At 37.4% G+C, this 15,948-nt stretch overlaps 1 protein-coding gene across 2 annotated transcripts in view; it reads right to left on the reverse strand.

Annotated features, from left to right (window-relative positions):
• GABBR2 (gamma-aminobutyric acid type B receptor subunit 2) overlaps positions 1-15,948 on the reverse strand; it is a 683,104-nt gene that overhangs the window by 217,068 nt on the left and 450,088 nt on the right. For both annotated transcript variants that reach the window (XM_075212899.1, XM_075212900.1), the window contains exons 9-11: positions 8,124-8,204; positions 7,800-7,950; positions 2,622-2,754 (exon numbers count right to left, since the gene is read on the reverse strand). In XM_075212899.1, the coding sequence (XP_075069000.1) occupies positions 2,622-2,754; positions 7,800-7,950; positions 8,124-8,204 (365 nt within the window). The remainder of the gene's footprint in view (positions 1-2,621; positions 2,755-7,799; positions 7,951-8,123; positions 8,205-15,948) is intronic.

Here is a 15,948-nt window from a genome sequence, read left to right on the forward strand (position 1 = left end):
TTGATCTAAAATGTGACCCGTGTATAGAGATAGATCTCACAACTATTTTCCTTCCTTTTCTACAGATAGGTATAAACATGCACAGTAATGATACTGAGTTCAACCCCCTAGCTGACAAATTTTCACCTCAGGAGGGCCCTCAATTATTCACATTTTTATACTGTATCAATTTTACTAGGAAGAACTTTAAAAAGAAATTTACTTTAACCCCAAAAAATTACATTTTATTTTAGGGCAGATTAGGTATTATAATCAAGTAAATATATTTTTACTTTACAGGTATTATACATTGAAAAAAAAGCATAATAGCTAGTTTACTTATAGTAGACGCGAAAAAAAAGCTAAAAGTATATAAAACAGTTTAACACATAGTATAGCACGTATGATATGTATAATTAACTGCATAATCTTGTTACATACTTATTCGCTTTGTAATATCAAGCATAGCGAATGTAGGCAGAATCCAAATATCAGACTAATGTAACATTCTTTGTGGAGACTAAGATAATAGGAAAAGAATGATACTTGGATATTAATTTTAAAAGTGTAATTTATTTTGTAAACATCCATATTTATTCTTGGAAAATGCATTTTTTATATCTAGAGGAGGTCACTTTGAGATTGAGAAAACCTGTTTCTTAGAAGGTGAAAGATGGTATCTGACAGATGGAAGTAGGAGTTCTGGCAAAAGCATCCTATGCAGAGATAAACTTGCTAATATTTGGCTAAATCACAATGGCACAGCAGCGAATTCCTATTTTTCTCTTGTGTTTATTAAAGGAAGCATTTTTGTGCCATATAAGAACTACAAAACATAGCTGAATTTGCTATGGCTCTTCTATATTACTGTACTATTTCCAATATTTGTACATAATCTTGCATTTAAAGCCGATTTATGGCCAAAGGGTCTGTGGAATGTTAAAATTGCATATTATTCAATTTAACTTTTACATCTCTTCCCCACACTGAGACATTTGTTTTGACATCTGGTGAGATAAACAGGAAACAGCGGCACATACCCAACACTGAGACCGGAAAATGAGATCTTTGGAAAACATTCCAAGCTCCAAGGTGGCTTCCTTATTGTCTGACAATACGTTTCTAACAGCTTCTGTGCCAGTAAGGAACAGGCATATGTACAATGGCTTGCTCCTGCAAAACGCCACTGTGACAGGTCATATGACCTGAATGAGCAGTTGGTGCTTTAGCAACTTCATTATTTGCTTGTACATGGGACAGCAAATGTTTACACAAAAGTTAAAAAGCCCATAAAACCACTATGCACAAATATTGTCATAAAAATTATATGGATGGTAGAATATGTGTAATCCAGAAATGTATATGTATATGTTTACATTTGCAATACTGTATATATACCTTTGTTTTTTAGCCATAGTACATTTTGGTTGCCTAGCCATATACACTGGCATCTCTTTGGCTTAAGTGTCAATGTAATTTGCCTCTTTTGTTTTGTCATGTTAGTTCTATTTATTTCCTGTTATAATTTGCTAGATTGTGAACAACTATATGAACTTACAAACACATATATTACCATGCATAATGAATAAGATTATTGATTGCACAAGACAGTGGTGACACCAATATATCTAAAGAAGCATTACATTTTATCGCTCTTCTCCTAACTAGTACTTCTTGGGGGTTTTCCTCTCCTTTGACCCATGTTATTTCCAAGCAGGGTACAGGAAATTTAAATTATTGAGGACTTCTGTTTGATAGCCTCTATAATTTTCTCTGACCAGAGAAGTCCGATGAATGGCTAGAGCTGACAATAGGTTCCTGAGAAAAAGAGAGCATCACCCATCTAGATTATGAAATGGGTTACTCAAAGGCCCTCTTCCCTATAATGGTAATTTAGTGGGGACTCCTCCCCAAGAATCACCTAAATGAATTGCACTGAGCAGGGTCCTGGCTCTCATGTGCATTGTCACATAGGCAGTTTGGTGTATTTGAGCAAAATGAAAATGCTCTGTATACCAGCGTATTTTGCAGAACATAAATTACCTTTGGTGTGACTGATTTGCTCTGCACTCATTACTTGTTCCACACCAATAGCAATATGTTGTCACTATTATTGGTAATGGAAAAATACAGTAACCAGAGATTAGCAGAGTTGCAATGCGATTTCTCACAATTATGCAGTTCTGACAACATAGCCTTCAAGTTTCAGTGTCTTTATAAATTCCGCATATTGTGGAGTTTATAGTCTATAAAGACAGCTGTGACAAAATCATTTAAGTCTGTTTTGGGGTGTTTTGCAGAACACTTAAAGCCAATATAATGGCCAAATGTGGAATAAGGTGAAAATTCCTGCAAAACAATTTTGATCATTTTGTTCATTTCTAATTGTAACATTAATTTTAAGCTTAACCAAACTGAAGCCAGTGCCTTCAACATACTACATAACATGACACCGCTGAATCTAACCTGAATGCCTCTGAATAATAAAATGAATTTATACTAATGCTATCAAGATCTGAAAAGTAGGAATATCAAGCAAATAATACATTGCATATTATATGAATCACTGGAAAACTGTTACTGACAATACAATTTCACAAAGGTGAGAAAGGTATAAAAACAGCAGACAGAGAATTACTTACAGTGCATAATGTTTCAAATGTTTTTGCTGATACGAATGATCCATCAAGGCCAAACAGAAATATAGATGCGTAGGAAAGCATTCCTCCAAGGATAATAAGGTTATTCATATAAGGACTAGACATCTTTATTAACCTGCCAAAAGGAAGATACAGACAGATATTTATACAAAATTGTACTTGAATAATATCAACAGAAAATTCTACTATTTTCACATATTTTAAACTCGGGACTTGAATATTTCAAATTATGTTGAATTGTTAATTCATATTGTATGTCCTAAAATCAATGCCTCATATGCTAGTTCCATGACTGGGGTTACTAACACCTTTTACAACAAAAATATCTATTTTTAGTAAAAAAGCAGGAATGTTCTACAAAGACACAACTAAAAATCATCACACATGAAAATAGAATATCTAATTAAACAGATACTAACGTGAAACAGAAGAAGCTACTTTACTTAAAGCCTCAAGGGTCCCATTATTTGATAACTGATGTAGTCCATATTTATCCTTGTTATCCATTAAAGCCTCTAGTTTCTTCAACTGAAAATCTGTAAACTGGTATTTTTTTTTATGGTTGTGGAAGCTTTCTTTAATTGCATTGCTGTATTTGACACCCAAAACAAAACAAGAGGAAAGTTTAAAGGACTGAGGGAACCCTATAGAATATAGTGAATTATGGGGCAGCACGGTGGCCTAGTGGTTAGCACTTCTGCCTCACAGCGCTGGGGTCATGCATTCAATTCCCAACCATGGCCTTATCTGTGTGGAGTTTGCATGCTCTCCCCGTGTTTGCGTGGGTTTCCTCCGGGTGCTCCGGTTTCCTCCCACACTCCAAAAACATACTAGTAGGTTAATTGGCTGCAATAAAAATTTACCGTAGCAGTGGCGCACGCAGGGAGGGTTTCTGAGTCTCCAGAACCCCTCCCCGCTCTAACTAAATGGCCAATATAGCGGCACTGTCCTATACAGCAGCCGCGGCGCTGTCAAAGAAGAGTCCGCGGCGGTGCTGTAGTGTATACAGCACCGCCGCGGACGCTTCTTTGACAGCGCCGCAGCTGCTGTATAGGACAGCGCTGCCTAAACGGGGTTGGGGTTTTTTTTTTTTGATCAGCGTTTTTCTATTGCGGATAACAGAGGATGACCAAATATGGAATGTGTGACGTCATAGGAACCAAGCACCGGCCGATTGTTTCCTTGGATACAGACACTAGGGAGAATAAATTCCTCGAAAGTGCTTAATACAGGAGAGCGGCAGACATTTTTTTGTGGTCCACATCTGTTGCAGGAAGGACATGAAGAAGAAACACAGACTCCCATTCTGCACTCCTCATCTGCAACCCTGTTACCGGGTAATTACAGAGACTACAGCAGTATAACATTGATCTGTTATATGGTGGCAATAGAAGGATAATGTGGTGGTAATGTGAGGTTAGATTTATGGTAGCGTGCATTATGAGCCTATGTAGTGACATGATGACTCCTTTATATAAGGGCATGGAGATGTTATACTGGGCATTGGGATGATGTGTGTACTATATGCTGTGCTATGGTATATGAAGGATAGCAGGGTATGTCAGGTTTTTTTAGGGGGGGTTTGATGGGGGGATTCATTATTCTAACAATGCACCATTTCTTCTACAAAATTGTTGAAATTAAAAATATATATATTGTAGCATCCACATATCTATGTCTTTGGTTTGCTGTGGAATAAAACATAAATAAACCCAGAAAAAAACTACTAAGTGACACAAGATGGGTATTAACTCTTATGTTTTTGTGTGAGATTATAATGATAGACAACAATTGTAAAAATGATAATACAAATGTTTACTATAAAGTATACATATAAAATAATAGGTACTTAACTGTGGAATTCAAATTGATTGTTGAGAAATGTCGTGACCCGTTGTTATATAACACTCTAGGGTTTATTTACTAAAGTGCGGATTTGAAAAAGTGGAGATGTTGCCTATAGCAACCAATCAGATACTAGCTGTCATTTTGTGAAATGTACTAAATAAATGATAACTAGAATCTGGTTGCTATAGGCAACATCTCCACTTTTTCAAACCCGCAGTTTAGTAAATATACCCCTCAGTGTATTCAGGATTTTCAGCTTTTATCACGTTCTAGTCAAAGCTAAAGCTATCTGCTCGTTGGCTGCCTAATTACACTCTGAATCCAACCTCCCTCTTCTCCCCCCTGAGATTAGTTAAAACCAGTTCTTTGCTGGACACACATCATCGCTTTGTATTGCAATACAGTGATCATTGTGTACATGTTATCTACTAATCAGGGGGTGCTTGCATGAGTCCATCCTGTTACACCTTTCCATCACACTAAGTTGTAGCTTATTGCAATCAGAATTCCGTACTTGGGATGGACAAAATTATTTACACCTTTTAGAAGTAGTTAGAATTAGATTTCACACAGGTGATTCCTGATTCCTCGGTCACTTAGGAACATGTGGTGAGTACAGGTACCTGCACTATAAAAATAACTCATTAAACAAGCTTGATTAGAGAAAATGACTCCAAGTCCTGTTTATGTCAATGTGTGTGTTCTGCAGTGAGCATGGAGAAAAGAAAGACAGCCAGAGAATTGTCTGAGGAGGTTAGGCAGAAGATTGTAGCCATAGGCAAACAAAGGGGGGGGGGGGTTTCCTAGTGCCTGGAGAGCCTCCTCCAAGGCTGGGGCACTGTATAATTGAGGTGGCTGGACCCTGCTCCCGCTTCACACGGCTCTGCTTGAAAAGGGAGAGCTGCGTGCACCTAACAGTATTGAATGCAGCATTGCCCATGTTTATTATGGGGATAGGAAGAGTTTGAGAGCAGCCAAGCACTGTCTAAAATTATAGCCACGCCCCCATGCATGCTGGTCACGCCCACTGGCAGTGTGGTGTGGAAACCCCCCTCTACAAATCCTGCGTTTGTTCCTGCGTAGTCTCTCTCTCTCTCTCTCTCTCTCTCCCCCGTCTGACTTCCTGTGTATTAGGAAATTTAGACTGTAAGCTCCAAAGGGGCAGGGACTCATGTGAATGAGTTCTCTGTACAGCGCTGCGGAATCAGTGGCGCTATATAAATAAATGGTTATGATGATGATGATAGTGTAGTATCTCTTATGTCATTTAAGAAAGAATAGCAAAATAATTACAGATTATGTGGCTAAGTAAATGAAAGGCAGATGCAGAGTCACATAGAAATCATTAAGCTTTACGGAGAGATGCTGTTACAATGGACATATTAGATTTCAAACCACATGACAAAGTATAGACAGGGAACAGAGTTGTCACTGTTTAAAAAAAGACACCTGTGTTCACAAAGCCTAAGGCATACATTTATGAGAAGTGACACAAAAGATAAAGGTGTCGTAAAGCATTAGCAAATAATCAGATTCTAATATGTTTCTTTCTCCTAGTTTTCACGGACGTCTCCCAATGCATTGCATACAGTCATGGCCAAAAGTTTGGAGAATGACACAAATATTATTTTTCACAAAGTCTGCTGCCTCAGTTTTTATGATGGCAATTTGCATATACTCCAGAATGTCATGAAGAGTGATCAGATGAATTGCAATTAATTTCAAAGTCCCTCTTTGCCATGACAATGAACTTTATCCCAAAAACAACATTTCCACTGCATTTCAGCCCTGCCACAAAAGGACCAGCTGACATCAGCTCAATGATTCTCTCGTTAACACAAGTGAGTGTTGACGAGGACAAGGCTGGAGATCACTCGGTCATGCTGATTGAGCTAGAATAACAGACTGGAAGCTTTAAAAGGAGGATGGTGCTCTAAATCATTGTTCTTCCTCTGTTAACCATGGTTACCTGCAAGGAAACACGTGCAGTCATTATTGCTTTGCACAAAAAGGGCTTTATAGTCAAGGATATTGCTACTAGTAAGATTGCACATAAATCAACCATTTATCGGATCATCAAGAACTTCAAGAAGAGAGGTTCAATAGTTATGAAGAAGGCTTCATGGCACCCAAGAAAGTCCATCAAGCGCCAGGACCATCTCCTAAAGTTGATTCAGCTGCGGGATCGGTGCACTACCAGTGCAGAGCTTGCTCAGGAATGGCAGAAGACAGGTATGAGTACATCTGCAAGCACAGTAAGGCAAAGACTTTTGGAGGATGGCCTGGTGTCTAGAAGGCCAGCAAAAAAAGCTATTTATCTGCAGTAAAAACATCAGGGATAGACTGATATTCTGCTAAAGGTACAGGGATTGGACTACTGAGGACTGGGGTAAAGTCATTTTCTCTGATGAATCCCCTTTCAGATTGTTTGGGGCATGGGGAAAAATGCTTGTCTGGAGAAGGAAAGGTGAGTGCTACCATCAGTCCTGTGTCATGCCAACAGTAAAGCATCCTTAGGCCATTCATGTGTAGGGTTGCTTCTCAGCCAAGGGAGTGGGCTCACTCACAATTTTGCCTAAGAACACAGCCATGAATAAAGAATGGTACCAAAACATTCTACAAGAGCAACTTCTCCCAACCATCCAAAAATAGTTTGGTGACTAACAATACCTTTTCCAGCATGATGGAGCATCTTGCCATAAGGCAAAAGTGATAACTAAGTGGCTCGGGGATCAAAACATCAAAATTTTGGTTCCATGGCCAGGAATCTCTCCAGACCTTAATCCCATTGAGAACTTGTGGTCAATCCTCAAGAGGCGGGTGGACAAACAAAACCCACAAAGTCTGACAAACTTCAAGCATTGATTAGGCAAGAATGGGTGGCCATCATTCAGTATGTGGCCCAGAAGTTAATTCATAGCATGCCAGAACGAATTGCAGAGGTCTTCAAAAAGAAGGGTCGACACTGCAAATATTGACTCTTTGCATAAACTTAATGTAATTGTCAATAAAAGCCTTTGACACTTATGGAACGCTTATAATTTTACTTCAGTATACCATAGCAACATCTGACAAAAAACACTGAAGCAGCAAACTTTGTGAAAACCAATACTTGTATCCTTCTCAGAACTTTTGGCCATGACTGTATATGCATGAGGCACTCAAAACTGTAACATAAAAGAAATCGATCTCTTAATACTCTTTGGGACAAACATTATGGTTACTGTATTTTATCTAAAATCCGAACGTATTGCTGAAAGGAAACCAAGATATGAACATGATGTCTGTTTTTTTATATTAAACGATACTTACTTTTGATTCCTATTTTTGATGTTAAAGAATAAAAATGTGCCTGCCATGATCATTCCAATAATTGTTATAGCTGAAAGAATACTGTAAAGTGGTAGGTAGATCTGACGTCTCTCCATTCGGATGAAAGTTTGATCTTTTGGAGGTTCCAACCCTAAAATAGAAACACAAGGTATGTTTTGAGATATTTGTGTGGATCATATAATTGATATAGTTCTACAGTTCTTTCTATGGTTATTTTATGACTTGCGCCATGTCTCCTAATATACATTATTGTGTTACATGTGGTGTACTGCCAAGCCAATTGCTACTCATCATTGTGTATACCTTGAAACCTGATGGTGTCATTAATCAGTTCAAGGCTGTCAGCTACCGCATTGTATTCGCCCACCTTCATTTCTTTTCCATCTGCAGAGAGACAAAAGGAGGAAGTAATAGGTTATATTAGTTGTTCGTCTCCTTACATTTGTTCTGTAAGGTTGCTTGAATTAACATATAATTTACAAAGTTTAAAATAGATAGAGGCAGGAGATGTTTAAAGGTGTAATAAGACAGTTATAAAAACAAAACAAAACATGTACTGCTGTAAAGTAAAGCGAGTTATTCTCCTTTTGTTAGAATGCAGTAGATATTACAAAACACAATACAGTTAGAAGAGCTGGTGCCATGCCCTCTCCTATTCTTTGTAATGAATGCTAGATTAAATAGGCCTATTTTGAACTCTTGGAACCTTTCCAGGGCCGTCAAGAGTATTCCCAGACCCTGGTGCAGCAGTTTATTATGGGCACCCTCCTCCAAGCTGCAAGCAAAAGCTGGTAGTGCACGTTCAGCCTAAGGGGGCATATCTGTTTTGAGCCCCCTACTAGGCCACACATGGAGCTTTGGCAGACTTTGTGACTGCATAGATCAATAGAAAGGTATTAGCGCAGTCATCCTACTGCGCCCACAATCCAGCTCTGATGGGCCTGAGTCCCAACTTTTCCCACCTAATGTCTGCTGCAGAGCGGCCTAGGTATTTTGTTATTGCACTCACCTGCTTAGCACCCCTGAATTTCTCTGCACTTTGAAGGACCTTTGAAGGACCATTAAATACTTAGTTCTCTTAATTTTATAATGATAGAAAATATTATTTACAAATGACTTCTGTGTTTCTAAACTGTACCAAGTCACAGAATTCAAAGAAAGAAAACTGATCATGGCTGCAAAAAACTATATTAATTTGTCTATAGTCTGTCTTCCGTTCGCTGCTTTTACACATGCGCACATAGTCAAAGACTGACATGGTGAAACGGTAATTTGTTTGTTACTGGTCCAGGCCAATATCGCTAGGGCAGCAGAGTATCGTCAATATTTTTTTTGTGTGTTAAATTGCAGTGACAAGTGAGGTGAGGATCTGTATTTTTCTGGAAGGGTCTGATGAACACAAGATATATTAACAATGTATCTTGATACACATTAAGTGTATCTTGATATGCAAAGGATTTTGAGCTGCTCATAGCTTATATTTACACGTACCTCTTAGATGCACCTCTAATTGAGGCCCTATATCGTATGACCATCAATGTCATCTCTGTTTAAAAAAACTACTAATTTAAATAGCTGTCTTCTCTGAAAAACATTATTTGTGAATTTAATACTAATGAAAAATAATCTGTCAATGTATCTAAGTAGTGGATACATTTAAATATTTTTTTTCAATTAATACACAATACAATCCTTTACTTTAATCAATCAATTTACTAAAATCCTTTAATCCTTTAGTTATTTCTTAGATTTTTGTTCATGTTCATGAATAAATTGACAGCTGAGTCACGTTAAAATCATGTTTCACAAACAGTTCATGGAGGGGTCATGAACTGATAATCTTAGTGTTAAACCAATTATTAAAATCTTCAATAGTATGTTGTTGGGATTCAAAAGTTTACACAAAACAATTTTATGTCTAAGCAGTTCTGGAGAGAGAGTGATACATCTGTCAGTGTGATCAATATTCGAGATTGTCTATTTTTATGTCTAGCCTTTTGGAAAACATTAACCTGTCTTGGAAGAAGAGAAATGCATTGACAGCACTCTCTAGCTTCAAAATTTCTATTTGTATTACCTCTGCCTCCATGCAGGCTGGCATTCAGCTTTACTATGAAACATTTTCAGCTAATTCTATTGTCCTCTTCCATTAGTGCCTGATATCATACATGGCCCAACCAAAGCTGATAGGCTTCTACTGAAGGACACACCAGCACCCAATGGGAAATGCTGCCACATGAGAAAACCTCATCTCTATAAGCACTGCATGCAGTGGTAAAGTGTTCACAAGACAAGGAAACACCACTCCCAACCAAACGCAATGCATCACAATGGAAACCCAGAGAAACTCACAGTGCCATTTTGAATAAAAAAAATGCAATGCCCTAAAGCATCTGTGCTACAACACCACTATAGTATATAGTACAGAATATCACATATATAAAGATGTTCAACAAACATATCTAAGAATCAAATTGTAACCCCTGTTGACCTCTGATGATCCATGATATCAAGATTTGCGTATATTACTGATTGGTAGCTGGGGGAACTACATATCTCATCAGCTGCAAGGATTGATGGAGAGATTACATAAAACACTCAAGTGAAGCGGCCATCGTTCTCCTCTGTATGGACCTGAGAGCAGAGGAGCATGCTCTTCAAGGATTTCCAGGCCTAAGCATTGCTGGCAAAAACAGACAGCTGCAGCAACAGCAAGCAACATCTGACAGTGACTGCCAGTCAGGTGCAGGCCTAGCCCTTTTTTTTAGGGAGGGCGATTTTGCACAACCACGCCAATCCTTCACTCTAATTGGTTGGTCCCGGTTGGCCCCACCCCGCTTTCACTGATGATCAGACCTCACCCCACAATTTAATGGGATGGAGATTGCTGCTAGGGGGGGGGGGTGTGTGTGATTGCCCCAATTCCCCCCCTCTGGATCCGCCAGTGCTGCCAGTCCAAGTGTCCCAACATTCCAAGACACCCACCAGAAAACAAGCCAACTCTAAAGGAATATCAGTGCCCACTACCTCTAGAAATCTGCAGGAGAGGCCTTTGGGTGAGATTCATTCCACAGGTTCTCAAACCACCAGATACCCCCAAAATAGATATTATGTGATACTGTCAGCACATTCAAGTGCCCATCTTGACTAGTGAAGGAGAACTATTCCAGCTGATCTGATGGGCACCAACACTGCCGGACATTTCATTATTGTCTAGGAGATATTAGCTTGCCACTTAGATTTAAATATTGTTGATAACCACATTGTGTTTAGTTAAAGTTTATAGTTGATTAGGATCTAGATATTAGTTACTGTTAGGGTCCTTGACTCCAAGAGGTATACAGATAATCTGTTATTATTTTTAAGTATGTGCATGTATATATATTACTATTAAAGTGACATTTTTAATATTACACTATATAGTTTCCTTTTGTTCACTTAATTCTTGCATATATTAAAGTCCAGAGCAAACATGTGGCCACTATGATCATGAACTTGCAAACTTGCACCAGGCCCATGGGAAAGACAAGTTTCTAAAAGCCTCCTAGAAGGCTATCTTCAAGATAAGTTTAAGGCAAAATTGAATGCATTTATGAGGGGTGTGGCTGATTTGCATCTCTATGCTCTTACTGTGGCAAACTTACACATGAATGTCCCTGACCCACCTTAGTGCAAGGGGTCGCAGAGAGAGATATGTACAACACAAAATATGGATAAAAGTTGTAGGATACATTTTACGCAAAACACATTTTTAGGTGGCATCAATGGATATGCTTTACACCTTAAATCAGTCCCTACATTGTTTAGCAGAGCTCCAAATAGTAAGTGCAGTAATAATTATCAGTAGCTGTGTATTTGGTATTATCTGACTTATTCCACTTATTTGCAAATATGTGGAAAACAATATGATTCATTTGCAACTACATTGACTTTATACTGACATTAAAATGAGGTTCATTATTGTCTATCAGACATCAGATGGGCAATGCGTTGTATATTGGTGATCAGATTAAAGGACGGATCTTTTCCAGGAAAGCTCAAATTCCCAATGGAATATTTTAGACCCTTGAGGTTCCTGATGGTAATATTGTTTATTTCACTATTCCTCTGGCACATGTCAATACAAATTGTTAAATCCCCACCCCAATTGCCTTTGGGGTGTAAAATTGCTCAAAAAGAAGTGACTTGAGTGACTTGAATATTCAAAATCATGGAGTAAAGGATTCTACGCTGACTGACCTGGCGATTTCATGAAAAAGCTCATATACTGATGTTCCCAGAAATGATGTCAAATAACTTTTTTCATGAATGTGTCTAAGTGATGGTTTATGTTTTATATTAGAATCAAGCCATTATCTGGAAGGCACGCTTATATTCTGGCATTATCCAGGATTTCCTTCCGAAAAGAACAAGGCTCTATACACAATTGATAACAAACAGTAAGAATGAAGGACTAGGCTGAATGGTGAAAGCGTTTCTAAGAACCATGATTACAGTAGTTACATGATGACATGATTACTGCAGTTATATGATTACACTAGTTTTGACAAAGTTCTGAAAGTAGTCTGACAATCTTCTAGAAGTTGTGACAGCATAAAGCATTGTTTTCTGTGAGACAATGCATGCAGCTGTATTTATTTCTCAAGTGGCATTTTTCTTCATATGTATGTAGGTGTATGTCATATTATTTCAAAGATTACCTGACTGCTTATTTTACATATTTATTCCTCATCACTATCTACTGCAAATCTACACAAAAATCTACAAACAAATCTTATTTTCTAAACAGCATTTTTGGTCTATTTACCAAATAAGTTGCTATTATATAAAAACTGCTAATTCCATATTACAGACATACATATTAAATAGCAAAAGGAGTGAGTCACAGTGGAAATTATACTGTAGATAAAATTCTTGTAATATGGGAGCCTCAGATTACCTTCATCTGTTATTGTATAACTTATAATGAACGGTAAAAATATTTTTCCAACTTTTGTTACTTCCTGCATATTTTCTTTATGTTAGCTGTATATAAAATGCATAAAAATAACCAATCTTACACATTATACAGTATGCACAACCACCAATGATACTGATTACATTATCATTATCTCCACTACATGGTCCACAAAAAGGAAGCATGAACTCTTCTGCAATACAATTTAATTTTAAATTGTACTGTCTTTCTATCACTAGGAATAAGTTCAGCACCACAGTTAATAGATCATGAACATGAACAGTAATGCCATTATGGATAAAGTAATATAGCACAGTGTACATCATTATTATCATTGATATCCATCACCGATTATAATTAACAGCAGGTTAGAAGCTTCTTTATAACTATCATCAATATCACACAACATTTACCATTTCAGTTCACAATGTAATTCCTGTAGCACAGTAATCAGTAGTCATTAATTCTGCATACCTCACACCTACCTTAATATACCAAAACACCTACAGATGGTTTATTCTCTGATAGGTGAAATCCATGTACATTTCGCACTGGTGCCCCTCAGAGTTTGTAGAGTTAGCTTTCTGCAACTAACCACAAAAAATTCAAATAACGGCTAATAAATGCATGGAGACCAATTAGGGTCATAGACACCTTTATGACTTGAGTGGATATAGAACAAGACATCCACCAAGCAAAAAGAGATCTCAACATCTTTGAATCTGTTGCAGATATAACAGATCACTCAGTTCAACAAAGTTCATGCAGGCGGTGACAGTAGCTAATGACTTTATTTTATTAAAAACACTCAGAAGGGATGATGGCTGAGAGAGCTACCTGCTATCTAATGACAGGCATTGCAGCCACAAAAAATGAAAAGTCTGGGTAAGGTTTAGTGTAATTGTGCAACATAAAGATTCATCGTACTTCACAATTAAAATAAATAAATAACCATCAGCATTATAGATCAAATTTTAAATCCTTCTTCCTTAAAAAATGTGTTTTTCATACCTTCTAACTCTCCCATTTTGGATTACACAGCCCTGATTTAAAGGGACTGTCCTGCTAGTAGGCACATATGTCCCAACTCCCAAAGCATTGGTAGGTCACCTCAGGGACAATGTTGAGTGGTATGGGTATATAATTTTAAGGGTTATTTACATACAAGAGTTTGAGAATGTATCGACTTGATTGCAGCTGAAATACATTTTATGACAAAATGTAAGCTATAGTAGAGCTGAAGATTGCATGAAAGCTGAAATGGTCTTATTTCAGTTCCCCTCTATGGGGCAGGATCAATTCAGCCGCGACTAACGTGGCGTTAAAGCTAATACCATTAAGAAAGTAATTTTAATCCTACGTTCTGCTCACAGCTCTCTGAGCCACGTGCAAAAAGCCGGCGTTGAAATTACTGTATTATTATTTATTACAAATTACGTGCACTATTACCGTAACATTGGTAATAGTGCGCAGGCCACGTTACTTTTGGCAGTAACGTGCCCAAATGATTTCCCCCCTATGAACTGAGTAGCCTGGCCTGTGTACACAAATACAGTATACAGAGTATAAGATACTGATGCTGTAAAACTTTCTGGAATGGTGTTTATTGATTTAAGAAAAAGATTGATTCAATTTATACTAACAGTAGACACCATTTGAGTATAGTGTGTGGTAGCTTTTCAATGATGTCACCTAAAATGGACCAGTCTTAAATTGGATAACTTGTTCCTTTCCCTATAATGTTAATGACCTTTAAATGGTAAACAGAGAAGCAATTTACTGTAGATTGTGAAGAAATCAATTGAAAAGAAAGCTCAATGCTTTTAGATGTTTCTCCCACTAATTGCCTGTAAGTTTAAGGCTGCAGCTAATATTTGTAAGGAAAAATAAGCAAAAGTCATTAGAATTAACACACTAGGAAAAAAAATCTACGTATTTATTTAGTTGACAAATAAATAAAACTAAATATTCAGATGAGTTTTTTACATGGATATGAGCCAATGTTATTGACTTGTTATAGAATGGGGCTTTAAGAAAACAAAAAATATGTATTAATATGAACTAGGAAATATTTCTGTTTTGCCGATTCTGGCCTAACTTTCTCATGAAAAATTTTTAAGAAGGAGAGAAGTGTGGTAAGGTTTTCCCTGAAACCATTAATGTCTTTGCCCGAGAGTAGTGTAGATAGTGATGAATTCCTTTGGATAAGTAGTGAATAGGCCCCAGGCCTCAACACAAAGTAAATATTTTGCCTAAAAGTATCTTAGTGTAGTGTTGCACTAACAGAGAAGGACTTGTAGTACCTATTACATTTACATTAGCTTTAAAAGCAATTAAAGCTGCACTATTACCTAGAAAAATATTTCTTTATAGTGCTCCGTCTTCCTAACTGGAGTGCTGGAGTACGGTATGTGCAACCGTTTATCCCAGGGCTCTCTGCTGGTTATAATGAAATGTAATACAGAACAGGCAAATTAATTTTATTTGCCAACTTTAAATGATCAGGGAAGACGAGCAAGAGAAAAAGTTTTTGGCCAGAGCTTTCAGAAAAATGTAGGAGTCATAGGAAAAAATAACTGAGCGGGTAAACACACAGGACTCTGGCCAGGGGAAGGGAGCACCTTAGGAAAATATTTTGTGGCAGTTCAACTTTAAAGTTCTCTCTTCTATATACATTCCTGATTCTAATTAATTGGTAGGTCCTAGATCTATTATTTTACAAGAAGGGACCAAGATGAAAGCCTGGGACATTGTATTGAGACTATAGTGATTTGTGCAACCTTCAGCAATGTGGCTTGGCAAGCAGTAAGAGGCTCTACTCATGTTGAACATTAGCATAAAAATATTCACGAAAATGCAGTTGTACATATTATGAATACTGCAACACTAGCATATACACCAAATTTACATCAGGAGCACACCAATACAAAATACAAATACAATATAAGTTAAATTAATTTGAGTGAATTTAAATTAAATATAAGCAACTATTATTTTCCTCTTTAAAGATGAATTAAGCACTATCAATTGGAAAGGTCAATTCGCAAACATCCAATTAGTTCTGCTGATCAACATCATCATCAGTGCCTCTTGCACCAACCCTAATGCACCCACAACAGATATGCCACCTGGAATGTGAATATGAGTCTGCATAAAGGTCTAACTCTATTG

Source organism: Mixophyes fleayi, chromosome 5 (genome assembly GCF_038048845.1).
Source record: "Mixophyes fleayi isolate aMixFle1 chromosome 5, aMixFle1.hap1, whole genome shotgun sequence".
Lineage (NCBI taxonomy): Eukaryota > Metazoa > Chordata > Amphibia > Anura > Limnodynastidae > Mixophyes > Mixophyes fleayi.